The sequence below is a fragment of the Columba livia genome, chromosome 31, assembly GCF_036013475.1.
Source record: "Columba livia isolate bColLiv1 breed racing homer chromosome 31, bColLiv1.pat.W.v2, whole genome shotgun sequence".
NCBI classification, from domain to species: Eukaryota; Metazoa; Chordata; class Aves; order Columbiformes; family Columbidae; genus Columba; species Columba livia.
In genome coordinates, this window is record NC_088632.1 from 112,418 (window position 1) to 126,062 (window position 13,645).

Below are 13,645 nucleotides of genomic sequence, written 5' to 3' on the forward strand. Positions count from 1 at the left end.
CCCTGGGGCACTCCTGGGTCCCCCCCGAACTCCTGGGTCCCCCCCGAACTCCTGGGTCCCTCCCGAACTCCTGGGTCCCTGGGGCACTCCTGGGTCCCTTCCCGAACTCCTGGGTCCCCCCCGAACTCCTGGGTCCCTGGGGCACTCCTGGGTCCCTTCCCGAACTCCTGGGTCCCTCCCGAACTCCTGGGTCCCTTGGGGAACTCCTGGGTCCCCTCCCGAACTCCTGGGTCCCTTCCCGAACTCCTGGGTCCCTGGGCACTCCTGGGTCCCTCCCCGAACTCCTGGGTCCCTTGGGGAACTCCTGGGTCCCCTCCCGAACTCCTGGGTCCCCCCCGAACTCCTGGGTCCCTCCCCGAACTCCTGGGTCCCCCCCGAACTCCTGGGTCCCCCCCGAACTCCTGGGTCCCTCCCGAACTCCTGGGTCCCTCCGAACTCCTGGGTCCCTGGGGCACTCCTGGGTCCCCCCCGAACTCCTGGGTCCCCCCCCGAACTCCTGGGTCCCTCCCGAACTCCTGGGTCCCTGGGGCACTCCTGGGTCCCTCCAGTCTCTTTATTGTGGGCGGAGCTTCCGCCGCCTTTAAATTAAAATACAAAACAAACCCCAAACCAACCGAAATTGCCCCAAAAACATAAAAACCCCCAAAAAACCCCAAAGTGCGTAAAAAAGCCCCAAAAATCTTACAAAGGTGGGGGGGGGGGGGGGGGGAGGGGCCTGGGGGTGGCACCCATGGGTGCCCCCGATGGGGGGGGGGGGGTGTCACCCAATGGGTGGGGGGGTCACCAATGGTTGGGGGGTCACTCATGGGTGGGGGGTCACCAATGGGTGGGGGGGTCACCCATGGGTGGGGGGGTCTCAGGGTGTCCCTGTGTCACCCATGGGTGCCCCTGGTGGCATCTCCAGAGGTCCCGTGTGTCAACTCCTGTTGTCCCCAGTTGACCAATGGGTGCCCCCCATGACCAATGGGTGCTCCCCATGACCATTGGGTGCTCCCCATGACCATTGGGTGCCCCCCATGACCAATGGGTGCTCCCCATGACCATTGGGTGCTCCCCATGACCATTGGGTGCTCCCCATGACCACTGGGTGCTCCCCATGACCATTGGGTGCCCCCAGTTGACAGTTGGGTGCCCCCCATTGACTCTTGGGTGCCCCCATGACCATTGGGTGCCCCCAGTTGACCATTGGGTGTCCCCAGTTGACCATTGGGTGCTCCTCATGACCATTGGGTGCTCCTCATGACCATTGGGTGTCCCCAGTTGACCATTGGGTGCTCCCATGACCATTGGGTGTCCCCAGTTGACCATTGGGTGCCCCCCATGACCATTGGGTGCCCCCAGTTGACCATTGGTGCTCCCCATGACCATTGGGTGCTCCTCATGACCATTGGGTGCTCCCCAGTTGACCATTGGGTGTCCCCAGTTGACTCTTGGGTGCTCCTCATGACCATTGGGTGCTCCCATGACCATTGGGTGCTCCCCATGACCATTGGGTGTCCCCAGTTGACCATTGGGTGCCCCCAGTTGACCATTGGGTGCTCCTCATGACCATTGGGTGCTCCTCATGACCATTGGGTGTCCCCAGTTGACCATTGGGTGCTCCCCATGACCATTGGGTGTCCCCAGTTGACCATTGGGTGCTCCCAGTTGACCATTGGGTGCTCCTCATGACCATTGGGTGCTCCTCATGACCATTGGGTGCCCCCCATGACCATTGGGTGCCCCCAGTTGACCATTGGGTGTCCCCAGCTGACCATTGGGTGCCCCCCATGACCATTGGGTGCCCCCAGTTGACCAATGGGTGCTCCCAGTTGACTCTTGCATGTTCCCCATGACCATTGGGTGCTCCTCATGACCATTGGGTGTCCCCAGTTGACTGTTGGGTGCTCCTCATGACCATTGGCTGCCCCCAGTTGACTCTTGGGTGCTCCTCATGACCATTGGGTGCTCCTCATGACCATTGGGTGCTCCTCATGACCATTGGGTGCTCCCAGTTGACCATTGGGTGTCCCCAGTTGACCATTGGGTGCTCCCAGTTGACCATTGGGTGCTCCTCATGACCATTGGGTGCTCCTCATGACCATTGGGTGTCCCCAGTTGACTCTTGGGTGCTCCTCATGACCATTGGGTGTCCCCAGTTGACCATTGGGTGCTCCTCATGACCATTGGGTGCTCCCCATGACCGTTGGGTGTCCCCAGTTGACCATTGGGTGCTCCTCATGACCATTGGGTGTCCCCAGTTGACTCTTGGGTGCTCCTCATGACCATTGGGTGCCCCCAGTTGACCGTTATGTGCTCCCAGTTGACCATTGGGTGCTCCTCATGACCATTGGGTGTCCCCAGTTGACTCTTGGGTGCTCCTCATGACCATTGGGTGCCCCCAGTTGACCATTGGGTGCTCCTCATGACCATTGGGTGCTCCTCATGACCATTGGGTGCCCCCAGTTGACCGTTGGGTGTCCCCAGTTGACCATTGGGTGCCCCCAGTTGACCATTGGGTGCTCCTCATGACCATTGGGTGTCCCCAGTTGACTCTTGGGTGCTCCTCATGACCATTGGGTGCTCCTCATGACCATTGGGTGTCCCCAGTTGACCATTGGGTGTCCCCAGTTGACCATTGGGTGCTCCCAGGTACCTGTTGAGTGCCCTACATTGACTCTTGGGTGCTCCCCATTAAAACTGGGTGCCCCCAGTTGACCATTGGGTGACCCCAGTTGACTGTTGGGTGCCCCCCATGACCATTGGGTGCTCCCCATGACCATTGGGTGCCCCCAGTTGACCATTGGGTGCCCCCCATGACCATTGGGTGCTCCCCATGACCACTGGGTGCTCCCCATGACCATTGGGTGCCCCCAGTTGACTGTTGGGTGCCCCCAGTTGCCTCTTGGGTGCTCCCTATGGCCATTGGGTGCCCCCAGTTGACAGTTGGGTGCCCCCCATTGACTCTTGGGTGCCCCCATGACCATTGGGTGCCCCCAGTTGACAGTTGGGTGCCCCCCATTGACTCTTGGGTGCCCCCATGACCATTGGGTGCCCCCAGTTGACTGTTGGGTGCCCCCCATTGACTCTTGGGTGCTCCCTATGGCCATTGGGTGCCCCCAGTTGACTGTTGGGTGCCCCCCATTGACTCTTGGGTGCTCCCTATGGCCATTGGGTGCCCCCAGTTGACTGTTGGGTGCCCCCCATTGACTCTCATCATCTCCCCATTGACCTGAAGTCACCTCCATCCCTCCACCTCTCTCCTCCCTCCCACCCAACACCCCCAGCACCCAAGGGTACCATTCATCACCCAAGGTCACCCCCAGCACCCAAGGATGTGCCCCAGCACCCAAGGACACCCCCCAGCACCCATGGGTGTCTCCCAGCACCCACCGTTGTCTCCCAGCACCCAAGGTCACCCAAGCACCCAAGGTCACCCAAGCACCCAAGGGTGCCCCCCATCACCCACCGTTGTCTCCCAGCACCCAAGGGTGCCCCCCAGCACCCACCATTGTGTCCCAGCACCCAAGGTCACCCAAGCACCCAAGGGTGCCCCCCATCACCCACCTTTGTCTCCCATCACCCACCGTTGTCTCCCATCACCCACCATTGTCTCCCAGCACCCAAGGTCACCCCCAGCACCCAAGGGTGCCCCCCATCACCCACCGTTGTCTCCCAGCACCCACCGTTGTCTCCCAGCACCCAAGGGTGCCCCCCATCACCCACCGTTGTCTCCCAGCACCCACCTTTGTCTCCCAGCACCCACCGTTGTCTCCCATCACCCATGGGTGCCCCCCATGACCCACCTTTGTCTCCCAGCACCCACCGTTGTCTCCCAGCACCCATGGGTGCCCCCCATGACCCACCTTTGTCTCCCAGCACCCACCATTGTCTCCCAGCACCCATGGGTGTCTCCCATGACCCACCATTGTCTCCCAGCACCCATGGGTGTCTCCCATCACCCACCATTGTCTCCCAGCACCCACCGTTGTCTCCCATCACCCACCATTGTCTCCCAGCACCCAAGGTCACCCAAGCACCCAAGGTCATCCCCAGCACCCAAGGGTGCCCCCCATCACCCACCATTGTCTCCCAGCACCCAAGGTCACCCCCATCACCCACCGTTGTCTCCCAGCACCCAAGGGTGCCCCCATCACCCACCGTTGTCTCCCATCACCCACCGTTGTCTCCCATCACCCACCGTTGTCTCCCAGCACCCACCGTTGTCTCCCATCACCCACCGTTGTCTCCCAGCACCCACCGTTGTCTCCCAGCACCCACCGTTGTCTCCCAGCACCCAAGGTCACCCAAGCACCCAAGGTCACCCCCATGACCCACCGTTGTCTCCCAGCACCCAAGGGTGCCCCCCATGACCCACCGTTGTCTCCCAGCACCCAAGGGTGCCCCCATGACCCACCGTTGTCTCCCAGCACCCAAGGGTGCCCCCCATGACCCACCGTTGTCTCCCAGCACCCCCGGGCGCCCCCCGGCGGGCGCGGGCGCTCAGTTGAGGAAGCGGCGGCAGCGCTTGGCGCCGCAGTTGCAGGGCAGCTTGGCGGCCGGCTCCTCGATGGGGAACTTGTAGTCGTAGGTGAGCTCCTCGCCGCGCAGGATGCGGCGCAGGGCGAAGATGACGATGTGCTTGTGACCCTCCACCTGGATGACGCGCGAGTAGCAGTTGGGCTCGCACGAGTGGTTGATGAAGCGGGCGGCCGAGCCGTGCATGGTGGCGTCCACCACCTCGGCGTCGTCGATGCGGAACATGTAGCAGCCGATGCCCTGGGGGGACACGGGGGTGTGGGGGGGCGTGGTCAATGGGGGGGAAACCATCAATGGATGGGACATGGTCAATGGGGGGGAAACCATCAATGGATGGGAAACCATCAATGGATGGGTCGTGGTCAATGGGTGGGAAACCATCAATGGATGGGACATGGTCAATGGGTGGGACACCATCAATGGATGGGACATGGTCAATGGGTGGGACACCATCAATGGATGGGACATGGTCAATGGAGGGGAAACCATCAATGGATGGGACATGGTCAATGGAGGGGAAACCATCAATGGATGGGACATGGTCAATGGATGGGACATGGTCAATGGAGGGGAAACCATCAATGGATGGGAAACCATCAGTGGGTGGGACATGGTCAATGGATGGGAAACCATCAATGGATGGGACATGGTCAATGGATGGGAAACCATCAATGGATGGGACATGGTCAATGGATGGGACATGGTCAATGGATGGGACATGGTCAATGGATGGGAAACCATCAATGGATGGGTCATGGTCAATGGGTGGGAAACCATCAATGGATGGGACATGGTCAATGGGTGGGAAACCATCAATGGATGGGAAACCATCAATGGATGGGACATGGTCAATGGATGGGAAACCATCAATGGATGGGACATGGTCAATGGATGGGACACCATCAATGGATGGGACATGGTCAATGGATGGGAAACCATCAATGGATGGGACATGGTCAATGGATGGGAAACCATCAATGGATGGGAAACCATCAATGGATGGGACATGGTCAATGGATGGGACACCATCAATGGATGGGACATGGTCAATGGATGGGACATGGTCAATGGGGGGGAAACCATCAATGGGTGGGACATGGTCAATGGAGGGGACATGGTCAATGGATGGGACATGGTCAATGGATGGGACATGGTCAATGGATGGGACATGGTCAATGGATGGGAAACCATCAATGGATGGGACACGGTCAATGGATGGGACATGGTCAATGGATGGGACACGGTCAATGGGGGGGAAACCATCAATGGATGGGAAACCATCAATGGATGGGAAACCATCAATGGATGGGACATGGTCAATGGGTGGGAAACCATCAATGGATGGGACATGGTCAATGGAGGGGAAACCATCAATGGATGGGACATGGTCAATGGATGGGTCATGGTCAATGGATGGGAAACCATCAATGGATGGGACATGGTCAATGGATGGGTCGTGGTCAATGGATGGGAAACCATCAATGGATGGGTCGTGGTCAATGGATGGGACATGGTCAATGGGTGGGAAACCATCAATGGATGGGTCGTGGTCAATGGATGGGTCGTGGTCAATGGATGGGACATGGTCAATGGATGGGACACCATCAATGGATGGGAAACCATCAATGGATGGGTCATGGTCAATGGATGGGTCGTGGTCAATGGATGGGAAACCATCAATGGATGGGACATGGTCAATGGATGGGACATGGTCAATGGATGGGACACCATCAATGGATGGGAAACCATCAATGGATGGGACATGGTCAATGGATGGGACATGGTCAATGGATGGGAAACCATCAATGGATGGGAAACCATCAATGGATGGGACATGGTCAATGGATGGGACATGGTCAATGGATGGGAAACCATCAATGGATGGGTCATGGTCAATGGATGGGTCATGGTCAATGGATGGGACATGGTCAATGGATGGGACACCATCAATGGATGGGAAACCATGAATGGATGGGTCATGGTCAATGGATGGGTCGTGGTCAATGGATGGGAAACCATCAATGGATGGGAAACCATCAATGGATGGGACATGGTCAATGGATGGGAAACCATCAATGGATGGGACACGGTCAATGGATGGGACATGGTCAATGGATGGGACATGGTCAATGGATGGGACACCATCAATGGATGGGAAACCATCAATGGATGGGAAACCATCAATGGATGGGTCGTGGTCAATGGGTGGGAAACCATCAATGGATGGGACATGGTCAATGGAGGGGAAACCATCAATGGATGGGACATGGTCAATGGATGGGTCATGGTCAATGGATGGGAAACCATCAATGGATGGGACATGGTCAATGGATGGGAAACCATCAATGGATGGGACATGGTCAATGGATGGGAAACCATCAATGGATGGGACATGGTCAATGGGTGGGAAACCATCAATGGATGGGAAACCATCAATGGATGGGTCATGGTCAATGGATGGGTCGTGGTCAATGGATGGGACATGGTCAATGGATGGGTCATGGTCAATGGATGGGAAACCATCAATGGATGGGACATGGTCAATGGATGGGAAACCATCAATGGATGGGACATGGTCAATGGGTGGGAAACCATCAATGGATGGGACATGGTCAATGGGTGGGAAACCATCAATGGATGGGACACCATCAATGGATGGGAAACCATCAATGGATGGGACATGGTCAATGGATGGGACATGGTCAATGGATGGGACATGGTCAATGGATGGGAAACCATCAATGGATGGGACATGGTCAATGGTGGGACATGGTCAATGGGGGGGAAACCATCAATGGATGGGACATGGTCAATGGATGGGACATGGTCAATGGATGGGACATGGTCAATGGATGGGAAACCATCAATGGATGGGACATGGTCAATGGATGGGACATGGTCAATGGATGGGAAACCATCAATGGATGGGAAACCATCAATGGATGGGTCATGGTCAATGGATGGGAAACCATCAATGGATGGGACACCATCAATGGATGGGACATGGTCAATGGATGGGACATGGTCAATGGATGGGAAACCATCAATGATTGGGACACCATCAATGGATGGGACATGGTCAATGGATGGGACATGGTCAATGGATGGGACATGGTCAATGGATGGGACACGGTCAATGGGGGGGAAACCATCAATGGGTGGGACATGGTCAATGGAGGGGACATGGTCAATGGATGGGACATGGTCAATGGATGGGACATGGTCAATGGATGGGACATGGTCAATGGATGGGACACGGTCAATGGATGGGAAACCATCAATGGATGGGACACAATCAATGGATGGGACATGGTCAATGGATGGGACATGGTCAATGGATGGGAAACCATCAATGGATGGGACATGGTCAATGGATGGGACATGGGGACATGGTCAATGGATGGGAAACCATCAATGATTGGGACACCATCAATGGATGGGACATGGTCAATGGATGGGTCATGGTCAATGGATGGGACATGGTCAATGGATGGGACATGGTCAATGGATGGGACATGGTCAATGGATGGGAAACCATCAATGGATGGGACATGGTCAATGGATGGGACATGGTCAATGGATGGGACATGGTCAATGGATGGGAAACCATCAATGGATGGGAAACCATCAATGGATGGGACATGGTCAAGGGATGGGACATGGGGACATGGTCAATGGATGGGTCATGGTCAATGGGTGGGACATGGAGCAGCTGATGCCCTGGGGGGCGACTGGGACACCCTGAGGTCCATAAGGTGTCCCCAAAGTGTCCCAAATGTCCCTAAAGTGTCCCCAAGCTCCCACTGTACCATCAACCTCCTCCCAGTTGCTTGTGAGGGGCCCCTAAAACATCCCAAAGTGTCCCCAAATGTCCCCAAAGTGCCCCCAAGTGTCCCCAAGGTGTCCCCAAGGTGTCCCCGAGGTGTCCCCGAGGTGCCACCTTGCTGTCGTAGAACTTCTCGCGCTTGTCGGTGAGGACGGAGCGCACGACGATCCCCGAGTACTCGATGACCATCTCGCCGGCCTCGATGTTGCGCTTGCAGAACAGACCCCGGCCGTGGATGGCGGAGCTGGGGACAACGGGGACATTGGGGACATTGGGGACATTGGGGACATTGGGGACAATGGGGACATTGGGGACATTGGGGACATTGGGGGCAATGGGGGCAATGGGGACATTGGGGACAATGGGGACAATGGGGACATTGGGGACATTGGGGACAATGGGGACAATGGGGACAATGGGGACATTGGGGACATTGGGGGCAATGGGGACAATGGGGACAATGGGGACATTGGGGACAATGGGGACATTGGGGACATTGGGGACAATGGGGACAATGGGGGCAATGGGGACAATGGGGACGGTGGGGGCAATGGGGACATTGGGGGCAATGGGGACATTGGGGACAATGGGGACATTGGGGACATTGGGGACAATGGGGACGGTGGGGGCAATGGGGACAATGGGGACATGGGGACATGGGACATGGGGACAGGGGGACAAGGGGACATGGGGACAAGGGGACAGGGGGACAAGGGGACATGGGGACATGGGACAGGGGGACATGGGGACATGGGGACATGGGGACATGGGACAATGGGGACAAGGGGACAAGGGGACATGGGACAGGGGGACATGGGGACAGGGGGACATGGGGACATGGGACAGGGGGACATGGGGACATGGGGACATGGGGACATGGGACATGGGGACATGGGGATATGGGGACATGGGGACATGGGGACATGGGACATGGGGACATGGGACATGGGGACATGGGGACATGGGGACATGGGGACATGGGGACATGGGGACAGGGGGACATGGGGACAGGGGGACAGGGGGACATGGGGACATGGGGACATGGGGACACGGGTGGGTCACCCACCGGTAGACGCCGACGCTCTCTCGGTGGCTTCTCTTGAGGTGCCGGAACCGCATGGCCAGGGGCAGCTCCAGGCTGGCGGCGCGGCTGGGGGGACCCAGGCGTTCGGGAGGGACCCAGGAGTTCGGGAGGGGACCCAGGCATCCGGGCCCCACCCACAGCCCCTTCCACGCTCCCCCATGGGGGCTCCACCCCCAGCCAGGAGGGACCCAGGAGTTCGGGGAGGGACCCAGGAGTGCAGGAGGGACCCAGGAGTTCGGGAGGGACCCAGGAGTGCGGGAGGGACCCAGGCATCCGGAAAAGGACCCAGGGGTTCGGGAGGGACCCAGGAGTTCGGGAGGGACCCAGGAGTTCAGGAGGGACCCAGGGGTTCGGGGGGGACCCAGGCGTTCGGGAGGGGACCCAAGTGTCTGAGAGGGACCCAGGCGTTCAGGAGGGACCCAGGCGTTCGGGAGGGGACCCAGGAGTGCAGAAGGGACCCAGGCGTCTGGGAGGGGACCCAGGAGTTTGGGAGGGGACCCAGGAGTTCGGGAGGGACCCAGGAGTTCGAGAGGGACCCAGGCATTTGGGAGGGGACCCAGGGGTTCGGGAGGGACCCAGGCGTTCGGGAGGGACCCAGGCGTCCGGGCTCACCGCGGGGGCTTGAGCTGCGTCTCGTCGTCCTCGTCGTCGCGCGGTGTCCCCTGGGGCAGCGCCCGGTGCTGCGACGCCAGGAAGCTGAACATGTCGAACGTGCACTTCCTGCGGGGGAGGGGCGCTCTGAGCCACCCATGGGTGCCCCCCACCCACTGGGGACCCCCCAGCACCCATAGGTGACCCCCAACCCAATGGTTGAATCCCCAACCCAATAGGTGACCCCCAACCCAATGGGTGACCCACAATCCAATGGGTGACCCTCCACCTTATGGGTGACACCATAGCACCCATAGGTGACACCCAACCCAATGGGTGACCCCCAACACAATGGGTGACCCCAGAGCACCCATAGGTGACCCCCAACCCAATGGGTGAATCCCCAACCCAATGGGTGACCCCCAACCCAATGGGTGACCCACAATCCAATGGGTGACCCCCAACACAATGGGTGACCCCATAGCACCCATAGGTGACACCCAACCCAATGGGTGACCCCCAACCCAATGGGTGACCCTCCACCTTATGGGTGACCCCATAGCACCCATAGGTGACCCCCAACCCAATGGGTGAATCCCCAACCCAATGGGTGACCCCCAACCCAATGGGTGACCCACAATCCAATGGGTGACCCTCCACCTTATGGGTGACACCATAGCACCCATAGGTGACACCCAACCCAATGGGTGACCCCCAACACAATGGGTGACCCCAGAGCACCCATAGGTGACCCCCAACCCAATGGGTGACCCCCAATCCAATGGGTGACCCCAGAGCACCCATAGGTGACCCCCAACCCAATGGGTGACCCCCAGTCCAATGGGTGACCCCCCAACTTATGGGTGTCCCCATAGCACCCATAGGTGACCCCCAACCCAATGAGTGAATCCCAACCCAACAGGTGACCCCTCAACTTATGGGTGACCCCCCAAGCTATGGGTGACCCCATAGCACCCATAGGTGACACCCCACCCACCCATGAGTGCCCCATGGAGATGTCCCAGTGACCCATAGTGACCCTATGGGGGGTCCCAGTCACCCTATGGAGGTCCCAGTCACCCATAGTGACCCTATGGGGGGGTCCCAGTCACCCTGTGGGGGTTCCAGTGACCCATAGTGACCCTATGGGGGGGTCCCAGTCACCCTATGGGGGTCCCAGTGACCCATAGTGACCCTATGGGGGGGTTTCCCCATGACCCAATATGGGGGTTTCCCCATCACCCTATGGGGTCCCCCCACCCATGGGTGCCCCGGGGGGGGTGTCAGCACCCACCTCACGTAGAGCTCGGCCCGGGCGCACCCCGAGGGGTTTCGGGGGGTCGGGTGGGGGGGGGTCCCGGCGTGGGTGGTACCGGAACTGGTACCGGGGGCACAAACCGGCCCCCGGCAGCTGCTCCACCAGGAACACGACGGCCTCATGCTGCACCCCCAGCCAGCGGGACCCGCTCAGCCCTGCGGGGGGACCCAGGAGTTCGAGGAGGACCCAGGAGTTCGGGGAGTGGGGACCCAGGAGTTCGGGGAAGAACGAAAGTTCCGGGTGGAACCAAAGTTCGGGGTCACGGGGGCAGAGGGGGGGAGGTTTAGAGATGGCACCGAGGCGCCTGGGGGACCGGAAGCGATGTTGCACCGAGGCAAATGGGGGGAAAACGGCCGGTTCGAGGCTCCCAGTTGGGATTTTGGGGTTGTGGGAACATGGGAGTTCAGGGGACCCAGGAGTTCGGGAGGGGACCCAGGAGTTCGGGAGGGGACCCAGGAGTTCTGGAGGGACGCAGGCGTTCGGGAGGGACCCAGGCGTCCGGGAGGGACCCAGGAGTCCGGGAGGGGACCCAGGAGTTCGGGAGGGACCCAGGCGTCCGGGAGGGGACCCAGGCGTCCGGGAGGGACCCAGGCGTCCGGGAGGGGACCCAGGAGTTCGGGAGGGACCCAGGTGTCCGGGAGGGACCCAGGAGTCCGGGAGGGGACCCAGGAGTCTGGGAGGGACCCAGGAGTCCGGGAGGGACCCAGGCGTCCGGGAGGGACCCAGGAGTCCGGGAGGGGACCCAGGAGTTCGGGAGGGACCCAGGCGTCCGGGAGGGACCCAGGCGTCCGGGCTCACCCGCGAACGAGAGGTGTCTGAGCCGGGCGTTGGCTCGAGCCTCCTGAACCTTCTCGGTGACGGCGCGCCAGGCGCCTGGGGACAGGGACAGTGTCACCGTGTCCCCCTGGCCCCAATGTCCCCCCATTGTCCCCAATGTCCCCACTATCCCCAATGACCCCCTGTCCCCCATTGTCCCCATCACCCCCATTGTCCCCATCGCCCCCAATGTCCCCATCAACCCATCACCCCCATTGTCTCCTTCGCCCCCATTGTCCCCATCACCCCCATTGTCCCCAATGTCCCCATTGCCCCCATCATCCCCATTGTCCCCATTGTCCCCATCACCCCCATTGTCCCCAATGTCCCCATTGTCCCCATCACCCCCCATCACCCCCATTGTCCCCATTGTCCCCAATGTCCCCATTGTCCCCATCACCCCCATTGTCCCCAATGTCCCCATTGTCCCCATTGTCCCCATTGCCCCCATTGTCCCCATTGTCCCCATCACCCCCATTGTCCCCATCACCCCCATTGTCCCCAATGTCCCCATTGTCCCAATTGTCCCCATTGCCCCCAATGTCCCCATCGTCCCCATCACCCCCATCACCCCCATTGTCCCCAATGTCCCCATTGTCCCCATCACCCCCATTGTCCCCATTGTCCCCAATGTCCCCATTGTCCCCATTGCCCCCATTGTCCCCATTGTCCCCATCACCCCCCATCACCCCCATTGTCCCCATTGTCCCCATTGTCCCCATCACCCCCATTGTCCCCAATGTCCCCATTGTCCCCATCACCCCCCATCACCCCCATTGTCCCCATTGTCCCCAATGTCCCCATTGTCCCCTTCGCCCCCATTGTCCCCATTGTCCCCATCGCCCCCATTGTCCCCATCACCCCCCTTGTCCCCATTGTCCCCATCGCCCCCATTGTCCCCATTGTCCCCAATGTCCCCATGTCCCCATGTCCCCATGTCCCCTGTCACCCTCGATGGAGGGGGCGGTGACGCTCAGCCCGTCCTCGTTGCTGATCTCGAAGCACAGCTGGGGGCGGGGGGGGGAGGGGCCGGCGGGGGGAGGGGCCTCGTCGTCCGAGCTGCCACCTGGGGGACAAGGGGACACTTTGGGGTCCCATCCCCATTGTCCCCATTGTCCCCAATGTCCCCATTGTCCCCAATGTCCCCACCTGCGCATTCCCACGGTGGCTCCGCGGTGACGTCACTCGGGGGGGACCTGTGGGGACACGGGGGGTCAGAGGTCACGGCACCCAGAGGGGACGGGGGGAACTGGGACGGGCCCAGTGACCCAACTGGGAGCAACTGGGACGGACCCAACTGGGATTGACTGGGATGGACCCAACTGGGATGGACCCAACTGGGATTGACTGGGATGGACCCAACTGGGATTGACTGGGATGGACCCAACTGGGATGGACCCAGCTGGGCTGGTCCCAGTGACCCAACTGGGATTAACTGGGATAGACCCAACTGGGCTGGTCCCAGTGACCCAACTGGGATGGACTCAATGAC

At 59.9% G+C, this 13,645-nt stretch overlaps 1 protein-coding gene across 1 annotated transcript in view; it reads right to left on the reverse strand.

Annotated features, from left to right (window-relative positions):
* Positions 1-2,501: 2,501 nt before the first annotated feature.
* LOC135576836 (histone-lysine N-methyltransferase 2B-like) overlaps positions 2,502-13,645 on the reverse strand; it is a 28,803-nt gene continuing 17,659 nt past the window's right edge. Inside the window, 10 exon segments of the mRNA XM_065044010.1 lie at positions 2,502-2,635; positions 4,437-4,758; positions 8,459-8,588; positions 9,411-9,494; positions 10,041-10,148; positions 11,314-11,378; positions 11,380-11,492; positions 12,136-12,210; positions 13,103-13,219; positions 13,303-13,349. Of these exon segments, the coding sequence (XP_064900082.1) occupies positions 4,483-4,758; positions 8,459-8,588; positions 9,411-9,494; positions 10,041-10,148; positions 11,314-11,378; positions 11,380-11,492; positions 12,136-12,210; positions 13,103-13,219; positions 13,303-13,349 (1,015 nt within the window). The 3' untranslated portion in view covers positions 2,502-2,635; positions 4,437-4,482.